The sequence below is a fragment of the Centroberyx affinis genome, unplaced genomic scaffold (genome assembly GCF_046629955.1).
Source record: "Centroberyx affinis isolate AG114_WGS23_722 - 3 ecotype Tasmania unplaced genomic scaffold, CSIRO-AGI_Caff_v1 ptg000343l_1, whole genome shotgun sequence".
NCBI classification, from domain to species: domain Eukaryota; kingdom Metazoa; phylum Chordata; class Actinopteri; order Beryciformes; family Berycidae; genus Centroberyx; species Centroberyx affinis.
The window spans coordinates 159,854-175,569 of NW_027279017.1; the positions used below are offsets into that span (position 1 = coordinate 159,854).

Below are 15,716 nucleotides of genomic sequence, written 5' to 3' on the forward strand. Positions count from 1 at the left end.
ATGCTCTTGTTTGCTTCCCACACACTTTGACCTAAGCAATATTACACGAGAGGGTGTGCTTTACCGTCATTATTGGCACGACAGTGATGCGGTCCGTAAGCGTCACTGATTAATTAATTATACAACAGGTAGTTCCGACCAAGCAATCTGATTGGTCAACTAGACATTTAGAACGTGATCAAATCAGCATGACAGCACACCTAGCCGTGCTCATCACTAAATATTACTCCGCCATATTATCATACAATATATTTAAATATAACGCTAACTCTGTTCAGCCTTGATGTTACCAGACGCTCTGCATCCTCCATCAGCTGTGCCGGTGAGTCGGTGACCCGGCGCTACTAGCTTAAAAATACATGTGAAGTTCGCGGACATAGTAGCTAAATCTGTCCATGGAAAAATTATTTTTTTCAGCAGATATCTTAGTTACAACAAGACTGAGCTAGCAAGGCAGTTTTGTGTTTAAATGTATGGTATTTATTCAGTTTGGGAAATCCTGCGATCTCTAGAAAGCATTAGCTCAAGTTGGCTGGCTGACTCAACAGGGACTAGAAATCGTCTCTGTTGCTAGGTCGTTACTAAGGCTCCGCCTACTTGCTGGAGTAGTAAACTAGGTTCCATTACATAGGAGTCTACTGACGTGACTGATTGTTTTCCAGTTATTAGTCAGACCCCATGTATTTCCAGGGAAACGGAGATAACACTAGCAAAACGTTTTTTATTTTGAGAGCGAATTGCCCCAGAATATGAATACATTTTGATTATATCTTTTATTTTGTTGGTAACTGTTGTATAATCGCAATATTACACGAGAGGGTGTGCTTTACCGTCATTATTGGCACGAAGCGCCTCGGTCCTGACCGAATCACTGAAGTGTCTCTCGTGTAATATTGCTTAACTGAAATGTGTCAAGAGAATTGTTCAGGCCATTGGGGAGATTTGTATGAAGTTTGAACTTTTGATGATAATTATTAATAAAATAGTTAATTTATTATTCAGTGTTAAAAAACGAGTTAAGGTACATACCCTTTATTATTGGGGAGACAATCCCTAGAGGATTATATCCATTTTGGAGTGTTTAGGAGTAATAATAATATAATCAACTGGTTAACTTTATTAATTTGTGATATAAAAATAGTTACGGCATGCAAGCTTTATTATTATGAAAATTAGCCCAGAAAGAAAAATGTTATTATTTGGCGAAATAAAAATAGTTGGGACATAACAATATAATTGGGAAGATTAACCCTGGAGTCTCATTATTGTTTATTACTCAGTGATTATTGAATGGCTTTTTATTACATTTGATTTAATGGGGCCTTCGAGGATTGGGGAATTTCGGGGATATACCCTTGCTGTCGGCCGACGACAGTATCCTAGTTTCACGATGAATTTCAGTTTCCAGTAAACCCCAATCATGGTTGTAATACTTGCTGCTTTTATGGAAACATCTGGAACTGCTAAATTAGAAAGCCAACCACGAAGGGACTCGAACCCTCAGTCTTCTGATCCGAAGTCAGACGCCTTATCCATTAGGCCACGTGGTTTCACTGGTGGAGGAACATAACTTTTTATTTTTTTGCCACTAGAAAAAGGTTTTTGTTAAGAATGTTTTCCTTAATAAATACAGGCACAGATCCAGTTTCAGCTGGCCAGAACGGGGGTCGAACCCACAACCTTGGCGTTATGAGCACCATGATCTGAGCATCTGAGCCAACCAGCCAGCCTGTCTTGTCTCAATTTCCAAGCATAATAAAAATCCAGATTGAAACTGAGAGTGTGTGACCAAGCACAGATGAAGGTCTCCTCTTGCTGCAGCTACTGTTGTCTGAATTGCGACTGCACTGCTCGTCAGGGGATTTCACTCAAATGGCACAGCGCTCACTTTGTATGCGAGAGGCAGCACACATTCTCCAGTGGAGCAGTTTCTGATGTGTTCAAATCCCAAATCCAAAAACTGTGGGCTTGCCATGGACTATGTGCTCGTGCTTCCAAACTCCCTTTGATGAGACTGATGCTTAAATGTGCATATAATGTGTAAATATGATGTAATATGCTGTTTTTCAGAGGTAAAATTTTAATTTGATTAATTTGATTTAAGCACTTGGCTGCTGCTTACATGGAAAAGTGTGGAACTGCCAAATTGGAAAGCCAACCACCAAGGGAGTCAAACCTTCAGTCTCAGTGTTTTATGTTTGAACACAAATCTTGAAATTTACATATACAAATAGTTTGCCTCCAAGTGTTTTAAGTGTTTTCTCTTGCTTTGAAAACCACAAGAAACTGATTGAAAGCCTTTGTTTCCTATGTTTCGATTCAGATACTTTATGGATTCAATTTTTATTTGGTCCTTTATGTGAAATCAAACAGTTAAAGGAATAGTTCACCCAAAAATGAAAATTCATCCATATGACAGTCCCGGAGCTTCCCAGCAAAACTCTGTACACACAGAAAATAAAGGTGCGAACTGGAACCGAAAAGGGTTCTCCGGAGTGCTGCCATAGAAGAACCATTTCTGGTTCCACAAAGAACCTTTCAGACCAAGGTTCTTTAAAGAACCATTTCTGCCCTCCTTGCACCTACATTGTATTTTTGTTTATCTGCCCTTGTAAAGATTCATTTGCAATTGCACAATATACTATGGAGGGATTTGGTCATTTTCCACATTAATGCCATCACCCTCCATCCAATAACTAAGAATTAAGAACTTTTTTTTAACCAAATTATTTTTTTCAACCAAATTATTATTTGGGATTTTTTAAAAGGTTCTTGAAAGGTTCTTTGTGGAACCACAAATGGTTCTTCTATGGCATCACTCCATTCCAGTTTGCACCTGTATTTTTCTGTGTATAGGCATCACTTTGTTTTAAGGGGTTGCCAGTCAGAAGGTTGAGAACCAGCGTATCACAGCACTTACTTACTACTCACTGTGCCACTGCTGACCTGTCCCTTCCTTCTCTCCCTCCATCTATTAAGGCGAAAGGAGGAGGGAGGACAAGCAGGAGGAGGACAAGCAGGAGGAGAACCTGCGGGCTCTCAAGGAGACCCTGGAGGATAGGTTCTTCTGTAACGCTGCCGTCCTGCCAGACTGGCAGCCTGTCCTTCTCCCCAGACCGGGCGATGTGCCTGAATGGTGGCTCACAGACCAGAGAAGAGCCCCTGCTGATCCACGGCGCAGTACCAGCAGCTTTACCACTCGGCCGTTGATCCCCTGCTGTAGTACTCCTCTGGCCGGCCTCGCCCATACAGCCTGCAGCTGGGTCACAAGATCAAGCAGCGCCTGTGGGAGGCAGTATCCTTTGGTTTGGGGGGAGAGCAGGAGCCCCACATCGAGCTTGATGTTAGTGATGAGCCAAAATATTCACAGCCTAACTATCCTGGTGCATCTGAGCCATCCAGACTGTGGACTGGTCCTGTGGAAACCTCTGGCCCTTCCTCTGGATCGGGAAGAGGAAGCGCTAATGTTCCCAAAGACGAGGAGAACTATTTGCTGCCTTTTATTCAAGGTAGGGAACTGGTGTACTGGTCACAGCCTTGGCCTAAGTTCCTCTTGCTTTAAGAAACATTAACTTGCTAAGACACCCACCTCTGGTTTCTGGATGTTTCCCCACTTCTCCTGTGTCTCTCCTACTGTGCACTCTTCTGTTGAAAAGAAACAGTTAGGCTACTAGCTAAGTACAGTTTGAGGGCTCGGAACCAAACTGGTATTTTGGGTGAAAATTAAATGAAATCATGTAAAAGATCTTGAGATCTATTTAGTAATGTAAGTTTCTCGTTATTTGTATATTTATGTGATGATATCATTATCAAAAGATATTTACAACAGCTGATCAAAGTTAGGTCCACTTTTTTGTTTTGGCTCTCTGGTTGGACCCTCTGGCTCCAGGCCTTGAACTGACGTGTTTTTAAAGGACAGATGTGGTGCAATTGGAGCTTCCATGGTTGGATGCTAGAGAGCACTGTGTTATAGACTGAGATACCTAACTATATCATCAGATAATGTTGTAATGTTGTATGTTGTCAGATGTCAAGTAACCCTAAGCTGAATATAATAAGGAGTTATTCTAACCCTCTGCTGTGTTTCTCCAGCTGGGCCCTCATCAGCTGTCAGCACTGAGAGTCTCCAGATGAAACTCCAGCAGCCTGGCAAGGAGCACATCCGCATCAGGAGTGTGCTGGCCATCAGCAAGAAACTCTGTGAGGACTGCTACCCGTGCGGCCTTTGTGATGATCGCTTCCTCACCATCTGCGACCTCCAGAAACTCCTAATGGCCAGCTGGGAGGCGAACGGAGAGTGCAGCTCCTTCTACCGCATGCTGAGCCAGAAGGCAGTGATGGGACAGACTGAGCCAAACACTGAGCCAGACCCTGAGAAGATCTCTCACTTTGCTCCATCTGCAAGTGAGAGGACTTCCAGGAAGAGAGGGAGAGAGGAGGAAGAGAGCGCCTCTTCATCCAAGGAAAGGGCCAGGGTGACGCAGCACGACCAAAACAAGCGGCTCAGACCAAGAAGGCTGCAAAATGGATGAAGAGGTCGTCCTCCCTGCTGAAAAGAGGGCAAGGAAAACAAAACACCATCCAGAGAATATCCAGAGAAAGTCTGATGGCTGATTGGCGTCAGCTGTGTTTCCTCCAGGTTACAGTCAGCTGGCAGCGGACGCATCATTATCAACTTCCATCCCAACTGACGCCGGCTCTGCGCTGCTCTCTGTCTCCCTCTGCTGGCGGTTAGGTGGCAGTGGCACAGAGAGACACCACAGTGTTTGTGTGTGTTGTACTTTGTGCAGTTTAAATAAATTGCATTTAATTATTACATGGTGCTTTTTAGTGTCTGAAAAAACAAACCTTCATTCCTTTGATTAGATCCAGAAACCATTTTTTGCACAAATTGTTACAATTAGTTTTAGGGTTGTCATTTTTTCACAAGAATGTATATAGTTTACAATGTTTTTCCTGTCTTTAAATCTTTCCAGTTGCAGAATTTGATTGTGATGGGAAAAAAAAAAAAGGCAGCAAGCTCTTAATTAATGGTGTGTGTGTGTGTGTACTCAGAGCGAACACTGGAAATACAGTTAGTGGTGTGACACATTTTTATTAAAATCATAAACAGAACAAATATGAGCTGTATCTAAACTGAGCATCAAAATATGAGTTATGAAAGGACATGGACAAAAAAAGTCTATATAAATAAACTCAAAAAGCTTATTGCTGGAAAGCCTTCAAAACAGGAATTAATTGTTATTAAAATAATTACAAGTAGACATAACACAAATGGACAAATATTTTCAGTCTTATCAATGCAGATTAAAATTTAAGCAATCTTTATATCAACAATTTATTAATTTTGCCATTAATTCATCCTAGACTCATAGATTATAATTATGTGCATTGTGTGCAAAATGAATTAATGAGCATTACTGTGCATCAATGCAATGAACGTAATGAACCTTCACTCTCATCATGAAATTATTACAGTCGAGATGAAATGAAAAATGCATTTTTAACCCTTTTAGATCACATCCCCGGTCATATTGTGCACCTATTTAACAACATATGCCAAAAAAAAATACAAAAAATCTATTTCTTTGTATTCTTATATCAAAATCCAATCATGTTTTCTTCCTGTAAAACAAAATATGCCGTGTGCTTACGTAAGCATGAACCAACCAATTTCAACCAATAATATCATGACATCCACCCATCAATCATTCTTCAACCTCTAGCTAGCCACACCGCTCATATAAAACCGCACTTCACCGTTTCTGGGTCGTAGCTGACAGAGCAATATGGAGAGAGATAGGAAGAGATGTGTGTTTGGATATCAGTGGGCAAAAACTTTGTTTTCATTTCCAAAACAATGTCGCTGAGGTCTAATTCATTCATCTCTCCCTCGTCCTCCTCCTGATCTAACAACAGGTAAGGGAGGTGTGTGTGGAGCCAACAGTCCTCTGTAGCTCCGTTTCTCTCTGTAGCTCTGTATCGCGCTAAACTCTAAGCCCCACCCATTGTTTAGTGGTCCAATCAAATGCGAAGGATTTGATTTAAATCCCTCTTGTAACTGTACACCGCTCAAATATTCGGTTTCACTGGGAAATACGTCACAGTACAGAAGCTAAAGACGCTCTAACTTCCGTTTCAGTGGGACTTTAAGTACACCATATAAAATATATCTGTCAATTAGCAACTTCCTTATTGCCAGGTATTGGTAGTTCAGTTCTGTCTTGTGCTGCTTCTCTCAGCTGCCATTTGTCCCTCATGATGTCAGAAATGACTACATTCACATGCAGCCTAAAGAGTAAAAGTTCTGCAAGACCATCCCATAACTAAGAAAAAATCACAGGTTTGATCCCAACACCAGGCAGTGTGTCCTCTGTTCAAGTGTCTTTAAGTTTCAGCTAAATGCTTAACATGAAGTTCAATTTTAAGTAAGTAGGTTAAGTGATTAAACATCATATTTTGGGCAAATGAAATGCAGCCTGAGAGGACCCGGCTGTTATTGGCACTAACTCCAGGCTGCATGTAAATCTAGTCAGTTCTCTTCTTCACTCCCAGGACCACGTTGTGCTGCTGTCACTGTATTTTCCCATCTGGGTGGTGCAGCTTGACCCCTAAAGTGTAATCCTTAAAGACGTTTTGTACCACCGTGACTACTGGGGCTTTTTGGCTTGGTAGCTTTTACAAATGCAACTGCACAATTATTCACATCCTATTTGACAATAACTTTGTCATTTCCACATAGGGTGGTACAATTCATAAAAAAAAAAAAAGATCAACGTTGCACTGTTCACTACTGCAAACCACAAGTAGTGGCAGTTCTTTCTCCGAGGGAGAAGAGAGAGAGAGAAGAAACTCCCCTGAAAATGGCTCAAACTTTACATCTTGAGGAAACATTCTTTGGCATTGCTCCACATTTGTATTCCCTGCAGGAAGAGAGAGAGAAAAAATACTATATTAATAGAGTTTCATTCCAAAATGAGATATTCATCATTTGAAAACGGTGACACTTTCTCTTATGAAACAATTGACAGCACAAAATGAAAGCATGATATAGTACTTTATAGTGGATCCTAGGTAAGCTTTAACAGACTGGATCCTTTAAGTTTTTAAAATATTAAATTACAAACTTCACAATGTGTAGTGTTTTGGCGTGGGAGTGGGTTAAAAAACACCACTTATTGAACTTTGATATAATTGACAGAGCTATTTTTGAGCTTTTTTTAATCAGCTTAACCCTCTGATTGGTGACTTACCTTCTTGCACATGCTGATTTGCATGACGGCATAGTTGATGAGGGCCTCCCGCAGATCTTTGTCTTTCTGCTCCTTAAAGCGCTGCATGTCCACCCACGCCCCTTCAACATGCTCTCTGCAACAACACACACCCACAAACACAGCAGACAGGCTGAAAAACGTATAGTAAAGTATAGGCCAACATTTGCTATTTTCTTTGCATGAGCACAGGCAGATAGCATACAAAATCTTGCGGAATACCACTTTAAGTCAAAAACATGTGGTGTATCTGTGTTGTTTGTTTCTAAGTGAAGCGCTCAGAGTATCTGTCAGAGTTTAGGACTCACTCGCACTCGGCTGTTTTCTCCTTGACGGTCTCCTCCCCCTCTGCTATCATCTCCTCCAGCAGCTTCAGTCGGGCCTCCCTCTGCTCAGGAGCCTCCTGGCCAAAAAGCTTGTTGGTCATCCCTTTGAAGGAGAACGTCCGCACAATCTGAGGGCCGACACCAGACGAGAAGGAGAAGGATTTAGGCTGCGGCTCCACCACAAGAACTCCTTTCCAGAGCACTGGTTTCTTTCACTTGTTATTTTCAAAGGACAGGATGCATCCTAACACATTCCTGACAGCAATGACAGCTTAGAGTGCTTTTAGCGCTCAGAGTGCCACGTGCTCGACGTTTAAAATATTTTCACTTTTAACAAGAGTCTCAGGCTTCAAACAGGAGCTTCCCACAGGCATCTGCTCAACAAAGAGCCATTCAATGGACATAAGGCCCAAGGCATTTTCTCAAGGGACAATCTTTACTAATTTCAGGCCAGCTGTCACTGTTTCAGCTGTTAAAATTGATTATTTTTCCCCTTTCTCTGACTCAGGTCAAATGACAAAGTTAAACTCTTGTAGGCTATTTCTGATGGTGAATGTTTACCAGGTCTAGAGTCTTCCTCAAAGACCTTAGGGGTGAAATAAAAGTTATATATTCAGCCTGAGTCCCTGAGAAAACACAACACCCCGCCATCTTTTCTTAAAAGTGCAGTAAAGGAATACGTCAAGTACGGTGTATGAGATGATGCACCATGCATATCACACTGTACCCCTGTAGCCAGCTCCTCGCGTTGCTGCTTCTTGGAGATGAGGTCCTGGGAGGCCATCTCCAGCTCAAACTGGGTCAGCTCATGTTTCCTGCACACGGCCCTGCCGAGGCACAGCAGAGTGTACAACACAACATGCAGATACTCTCCAGAGGAAGCTGGGAAACTACTAGGAATGGAAAACCAAGCCTTTGTCATTCTTAACTTCACCAGTCCACATTCTTGTTGACAGAATACGAGTAATATTGATGGATTTGTTGATAAATTTGTCCACTTGAACAGCAATTTTTGCAGGTTAAGTGACGATAATTTGCAGGCTCCAGTTGTTTCAAAATATATACAGTAGTTGGCTGGTAAAACAATGAAAGTGGCCAATGGGTTTTGTGACTACTAGCCACTGTGGCCAGTGGACCCATTAATGTAATAACTGCCAATAACGTAATATTTTTTCCGTTCTTAATGTAATTAAAGTCGATAATGTAATAACTGGCCAATAATGTAATACATTTTCTGAACCAATAACGTAATAACTTTTTGTGCATAATGTAATAAGTTATTACATTATTGGCTGGTTATCACATTATTAGCTGGGTTAACTAAAAAAAATCATGAAAATTTAATAACTGGAGCCGATAATGTAATAATATACTTATATCACTTTATTTAAGTTTTATTTATTGGCTATAAAGTGTCACACTTCCATGACACTTATCCTTACTGTTGCCTCTTTCAAATAGCTGCTCAAAAACCTGACCACACACACACACACACACACACACACATACACACACACACACACACCACACACACACACACTAGGAATTATGATGATTATGATTTATTTGTTTGTGGTACATTCATCGGTTGGTGAGAACTAAGTCTTCGACACAAGCTCTGAAGGACCAGGGTTGAAGATTAATTTGAGATGCAGCACAGCACTGTGTGTCAAGTTTTTCTAGTAATAAATCTGTAATAAACATTGTGTTTTGGTTAGGCGCCTATTCAAATTTTGAAAGTTTAGAGTGTATTATAAAGAATTTTCTCCAGTTTAGATGGAATTTTTCCTAAGGATTTTTCAGATATTTTGAATAACGGTTGTGAGATGTTTTTTGTGAACTACAACTCTATTTGCTTTATACTTTTTAACAGATGAGTGTCAGTGAATATCCACCCACTTTTCTGCTGCTGATTGAGCTGTGGCTCACCTGGTGCCAATTTTGTTATCACTAGGTAGCTCTATGTAAGCAAGCCCTTCTACTTGGCTCTATATGCCCTGATGAAGACTGTATAGTTGAAATGCGTTGGCGTAGCCCATACAATAAAGGCTTTTTAACTTTTTCAGCAAAGAAGTGTGCTTTGGAATTTTTTTGGAGGATCAGCCATCCCAGCCACTAGAGATGGCTCTACCAATCAGAGCCTGTCTCAGCTGCACTGATGACATCACAATCAGAATTCTGCTGTTTGGGTTAGGGTAAGTGTGACACTTTATAGCCAATAAATAAAACTTAAATAAAGTGATATAAGTATATTATTACATTATCGGCTCCAGTTATTACATTTTCATGATTTTTTTTTTTAAACCCAGCTAATAATGTAATAACCAGCCAATAATGTAATAACTTATTACGTTATGTGCAAAAAGTTATTACATTATTGGTTCAGAAAATGTATTGCATTATTGCCCAGTTATTACATTATCGACTTTTATTACATTCAGAACGGAAAAATGATTACGTTATTGGCAGTTATTACATTAACGGTAGTTATTACATTATTGGCTGCTACATAGAGGAATAGTAATCCCCGACCTGCCAGAGAGCTGTAAAGAGGTGCTTATGAAGAAGGAAGCCCCGCCCTAGCTGAAATTTTACCAAATGTTGGAAGTGTCTTGCCATTGCATCGTATCACTAAACATAGTATATAATCATATATAGCCTGCCGCCTGCCTATAGGGCTAAAATAAAAATTCTCAAACTTTACTCTGTAAGCAGAGCCAATGTTGAGGCTCATTTATATAGTATGTTTGTCTGCGTATTGTTGGTTGATTGATTTACATATAATGTCTTACATTTAGCATTTGTCTCTCCACGTACGTACTGTCAATTACAAATAGTATCTGTGTCAGTGTTGTTCATGTTGTAACCAGCCAGGGTCATGTTAAAGACTTTGCAGACTGGTTTCAGTAAGACAATTTCTCCCACATGAGGGATTGAACCAACACTCAGACTGTCAGGTAGAGACAATTAAACCCTCTGCTCATCCTGCTGAGCTTTTTCTGAGTTTGGATGAGCTTCCGGTCATGGTGCTATTTCTACAAGTGTTCACACAACTGACAACAATAACATAGAAACACTTGAAGAGTGAAACGGCTGGGACACAAACCTGCAACCTTTCCTTAGACAAGCCCCTATCTATCTCACTGAGCTATAGCCAAGGAAGATTCATCTCAGTGCATCTTTGAGCATTCATCAGTTTATAATTGTTAACATTTCTGAACATGAAAAGACTGAAGATTTGAACCAGCATCCCGGTGTATCATATAATCCTCACAATACACTTATGCACTCATTTCCATTAAATACTTACAAGCTGCTGGTCAAATAGCTTACCTAAGGGCCTCAGCATAGAAAAGATATTCTTTCAGCTGGTCTGCGTAATGTTCCTCTTCTTCCAAGATATCATCTATCGAAGCAGCGTACCTACATGTATGTGAGGAACAAGAAAGATCACTAACTAGCTCCTTGGTTACCCTGACATTTGACATAGCAACCAATAAAGCACTGCAACTTGTGCATTAGGGGAATTATAAGCATGGCTGAAATACATCTTTGAGCAATCAGACTGCTTGGCTCAAACTACCCATTGTTCATGGCCAATTGGATAATGGCCAAAACTGAAATAAAAAAGAGATACAATGGATTTGGAAGGAAGTCAGCAAGCAAAATACTCACGCATCCATATGATGGCCGGCACTCTGCAGTCCATCTCCCATCTCTCTCTCTATGGCACTCCACTCACTGCAATGAACATGGATGGATGCACACACACACACACTTGTAAATTAGTCGTATGCATGTGCATTTGTTGTAATAACATTTCTTCATCATGAGGATTGCATGTATTGGACAGGTTGCAGAAGGTAACCGTTCTTAAGACGCTTTCCTATTTTAATTCTCTTAACCCACTGGAGTCACAGCTACTGTATACAATAACAAAGAACCTAATGTCATATTTTCAGGAATATTTTATCAATCATACGACATAGAAACAAATGGAAAAATATTCTCTTGGTTGCTAACCACTAGGTTCTTTTTTTGTCATGCGCATTGTATGTTTGGTGTCATACCTGAAGACTCTTCCATAGTTCCCATGGACCTTGTAAACACCATAGAGTCTGTCTGCAACCCTCTAGGCAAAGTCACACAAAAAGAACAACAATTTAAAATCCTAAGTTTACACAGGTAGAACACCAAGGTGCATTTCAAGGGTCGGTTCAAGCATGTCTTCAAATCAACCCCGGTGTGTTTGTGTATACAGCAGCTACATAGCTGGATGATAGGCAATTTGGCCTTAAAATAATAAATAAAAAGCGTAAAATTTGTCACTTTTGAAAAGATAAACAGAGCAACAAAAATCCTAACAACATACTGGAATCATGAGATTAAACAATCTATTGCTAGAAGCAGTAGATATTATAAAGATTATATTGTATTATGGTGTGTGAACGGCCTCACTGACAGGTAAATAAAAAAAAAAAAGTAGATTTGATTTGTTACAGATGTTGTTCAAAGACAGAGAGTAAACATGTATGAAAGCAGGTGTGCATGTGTGTGTGTGTGTGTGTATGTGTTTGTATGCATGCGTGTGTGTGTGTGTGTGTGTGTGTGAGAGACTTACTGCTCGCGCTCGGAGCAGCTGAGAGGTGTGAGACTGCAGTTCATCGCTGTGGTGTTTCATCTCCATGAAGCGTCTGAGTGAGAAAATAAAGGCAGATAGATAGATAGATAGATAGATAGATAGATAGATAGATAGATGGATAGACAGATAGACAGATAGACAGATAGATAGATAGATAGATAGATAGATAGATAGATGTTGATTAAGAAGCAGTTAAAAAAATGTCTTATTACATCTTAGTTAGATAATCCAGTCACCGCATTCAGTAGGATTTTCACTCCAATCTCATATGTGTGACAGCCTATTAGGGGCTGAAATTTTAATATGTAACCATTAATGACCAGGCCAAATTTATTCTGACATAAATGGTAAATGCTGACAACAATACAGTTCAGCCTCTCTAACAGTGTTTATAGGGGAAAAATGACTTACTTGTCTGGATTCCTCACCCTGAAAGTGGCACTCAGAGCTCTCAGCCTGGAATCTGCCTGTGATTAAAAGGGGTATTCAGTCAAATTTTGCGGGGAACATTTATGTCACTGTCAGTCATTTGAAAATTAATGAGAACAGAAAGATCTTGCTTAAATGTACCTTGGCCTGAAATCCTGTCTCAAACACCACTTCTTTCCAGCCATGTTCCTGCCAAACACAGTAGGGAATATAATTAAATCAATCATTAATCTCTTGTTAACCTCTTTAAAGAAATACAGTCGTGACGCCACACCGACAGGTACAGACTATAACCAAATACAAAGGGTGCTGACTATTTTCTGTGACACAAACCTCAGTGAGGAAGTGGTAGAGGATCTTGTCGTTGGAGAGGATGGGATGCGACGCCACGCGGAGCAGGAAGTTCTCCAGCCCGACCCTGCGCCGCTCCACAAAGTCCGGGTCCATGTTGTCTGCCGACAGCTTGTGCCACACAAACTCCGCCTGCACACAAGAAAAAACACTTTAACTCCCCGGATCCAGTTAGAGACACCGTCTCTAACTGGATCCGGATTGTGCCATTTCTTCACTTTGGTTGTGATCGTTCTGATGGGATTTTCTTTGATACTTTGATTTATTGGCTGTTTGTTTTATTGAAACTTTGTTGGAATTCAACTATTTTCACCTATTCCTGCAATACACTACCTACCATCACTGAAACCAACAGCAACATCAAACCATGATTAAATCTGAGAAAAAATGTATCTTACATTTTTATCAACCTGACATAGTGGCTGGTGGTTTCCAAAATTCACAGGCTGCTAATGTTTGTCAAAATATGATTTGCAGACTGCAATGGGGCCTCCAAGTAGAGATGAAACTTTGAGTTCTGGAAGTAAATTTCCCATTTATTTATTCATTCCTATTAAATTAGATTAATAGTCCTAACTTTAAACAGTGTAAGGTAGATTTACCATGAGCTGTCAGATTGTGAACCGACAATATACAGTATGTTCCTGTAGAAGCCATCAGTCCATCTGATTTCAACTTTGTTGTTAAAAAAAACACCCGAGTTCTTTGTGAAATACTACACTACCCACAAGCTTTAGCAGGTGGATTCCCACCAAATGGAGAAGTCGCTGTTACCATAGAAACATTACCTGCTCCAAAGCTGACAAGAGAAAAGGATAAAAGTGTGTGCTGGGGCGAAAATTACTACAAATCAGTAATCACTATTCTATTATTATATTATTTTGTATCACCGTTGAAAATGAGGGGAAAGGGAATCGATGACATCACTCACACAGCTGTATTCCCTCTTTAAATATGTTATGTTGCCTTGTTTTTGTTTTTCATATACTGTATATATTTTATTCTGAATAAGCTCATGATTCCGCTGGTAGCCGGTTGGTTTGGTTTGAAGCTTAAAACTCTTTATAGCATGGATTTTCTGAAATGTCTATGGGGAAAATGAATGGGAAATTTAGCAAAATTTGGCTGGAGGATGATGGTAATTTCCCACCCTACTTACACCTATCCAGTCATGTTAGATTTGAGAATTCCCGAATGAAGTGGAGCAGGGCTGGATGGGGTTAATTTTGGAAAGTGAACTCACCCTCTTCTCAGGCAGAGGGGGCACGACGATGAACGGATAGGTGACTAGTAAGTAGTTTCGCAGAAGCTCAAATTCGCTGTATCTCCTCCATAGAGAGTCCGGGGCCGGGTTACGACCCTCAGCGATCGCATCCATCGCCCTTTGGGAACACAGCCAAGAGGACGGGTTTTGTTTAGTTCAATTATTTGTGACAAGACACAGGAGTGAAGTGATAAAACACAGAGATAAAACACATAAGGAAGAGAGGAAAAATACACATTGTACTGGTAACAATACAAAACTAAGGGGCTCAAAAACATCCAAAAGCATCTCACCTCTAAACAACCTACAATACAGTGTTTTCCCTTTACATAAATGATACTTTTCAAGGCCGGGATTCGAAGGGTCATGTTATAGCCTCACCGTGTTTCAATGAGGTACACGGTGAACGTCTCCTGCATGTTCACCGAGTTTTTACCACTTCGTTTCTCCGCCTCGGCGACACTGATCTCCATCCTGCGCAGGAGAGTGGAGCCGTCTTCCACCATCTGAAACACATTACAAATGACTGATAAACATTTTATTTAAAAAAAAAACAAAAAAAACAAAGACAGAAAAGAAAAGCCTTTGGGGTTACTGTTCCCACCCATCCACTCATTCACAGCATAGTTTAGCTCTTGTCAAGTTGATAATGAGATATACTCACTGACACCACCTACTCTAAGGCTCTACTGCCTTAACAAAATGATGCCTGGTATCAAAGTTAAGCCTATTCTTATATTATTATTACTATTAAAGGTTAGGAGTCACTTTCTTACCTTTACTTGCAAAACAGGTATGTTTTTGAGAATATAATCATCTGCATTTATGAGATACTGGCTGGTGAAATTTAGAAAGCAGTCCCCCCCCCCCCAAAAAAAAAATGGACAGTGCTTTGGAATAAAACCCAAATATCTTTCACATTGGTTTGCCTTGTATGCACTTGTGTAACTTCTGCATAGAGGTGTAATGGGTGGGTCATGCACGCCCCCTAGTGTCCTAAAGGTAGCATTAAATCTACATTATGGTTAATATCAGTATCTGTGCCACGTAGTGACGATAACATCCTCCGTGTTGCGAGTAATGGCGACGCCTATCACCTGGATTGTGCCTTCGTGTGAAATACATTTTGGTCTATACGTTATTTCTCGATGTTGTCCGGTGCAAAGGCCAATGTAAGCTATCAAATGTCACACACACTACGGCTGGTTAGTGAGGGATTTTACTAACGGACGACAGCCAGTTGACTTCATTGCTATGGTAACAGCTAATTAATATAAAAACGGGAATAGGAACCGCTCCGTTACCGTGCTGTTGTTCTTGTTCGTCAAGTCGGCGGCTGGTTGGTTTGAGTCGCCGGTCGCCACTGACTCTTCTTTTCCATCCTCCGCCATCCTCTTCTCCTCTCCTGATGTTGTTGATGAGCCAGGACGCAT

General features: G+C 40.6%; 1 protein-coding gene and 1 non-coding gene across 2 annotated transcripts; both read right to left on the reverse strand.

Moving 5' to 3' along the window:
* Positions 1-1,477: 1,477 nt before the first annotated feature.
* On the reverse strand, positions 1,478-1,550 carry trnar-ucg (transfer RNA arginine (anticodon UCG)). The gene has a single exon. It is a non-coding gene; the product is annotated as a tRNA-Arg (tRNA).
* Positions 1,551-6,502: 4,952 nt separating this feature from the next.
* Positions 6,503-15,716, reverse strand: LOC139641100 (sorting nexin-4-like). Its single transcript, XM_071515345.1, has 14 exons — positions 15,588-15,716; positions 14,665-14,789; positions 14,263-14,401; positions 13,002-13,151; positions 12,810-12,857; positions 12,651-12,706; positions 12,219-12,291; positions 11,668-11,729; positions 11,273-11,338; positions 10,931-11,020; positions 8,325-8,424; positions 7,580-7,725; positions 7,254-7,368; positions 6,503-6,923 (listed from the first exon to the last, which is right to left on the reverse strand). The coding sequence occupies exons 1-14, from the start codon at positions 15,714-15,716 to the stop codon at positions 6,876-6,878; spliced, it is 1,347 nt and encodes a 448-aa protein (XP_071371446.1). The 3' UTR covers positions 6,503-6,875.

Coding starts and splice junctions, on each gene's coding strand:
- LOC139641100 (XM_071515345.1), bottom strand. CDS start 15,716: ATGCGTCCTGGCTCATCAACAACATCAGGAGAGGAGAAGAGGATGGCG. Junction 14,790..15,587: donor CGAACAAGAACAACAGCACG/GTAACGGAGCGG, acceptor AATGTGTTTCAG/ATGGTGGAAGACGGCTCCAC. Junction 14,402..14,664: donor GTGTACCTCATTGAAACACG/GTGAGGCTATAA, acceptor GTGTTCCCAAAG/GGCGATGGATGCGATCGCTG.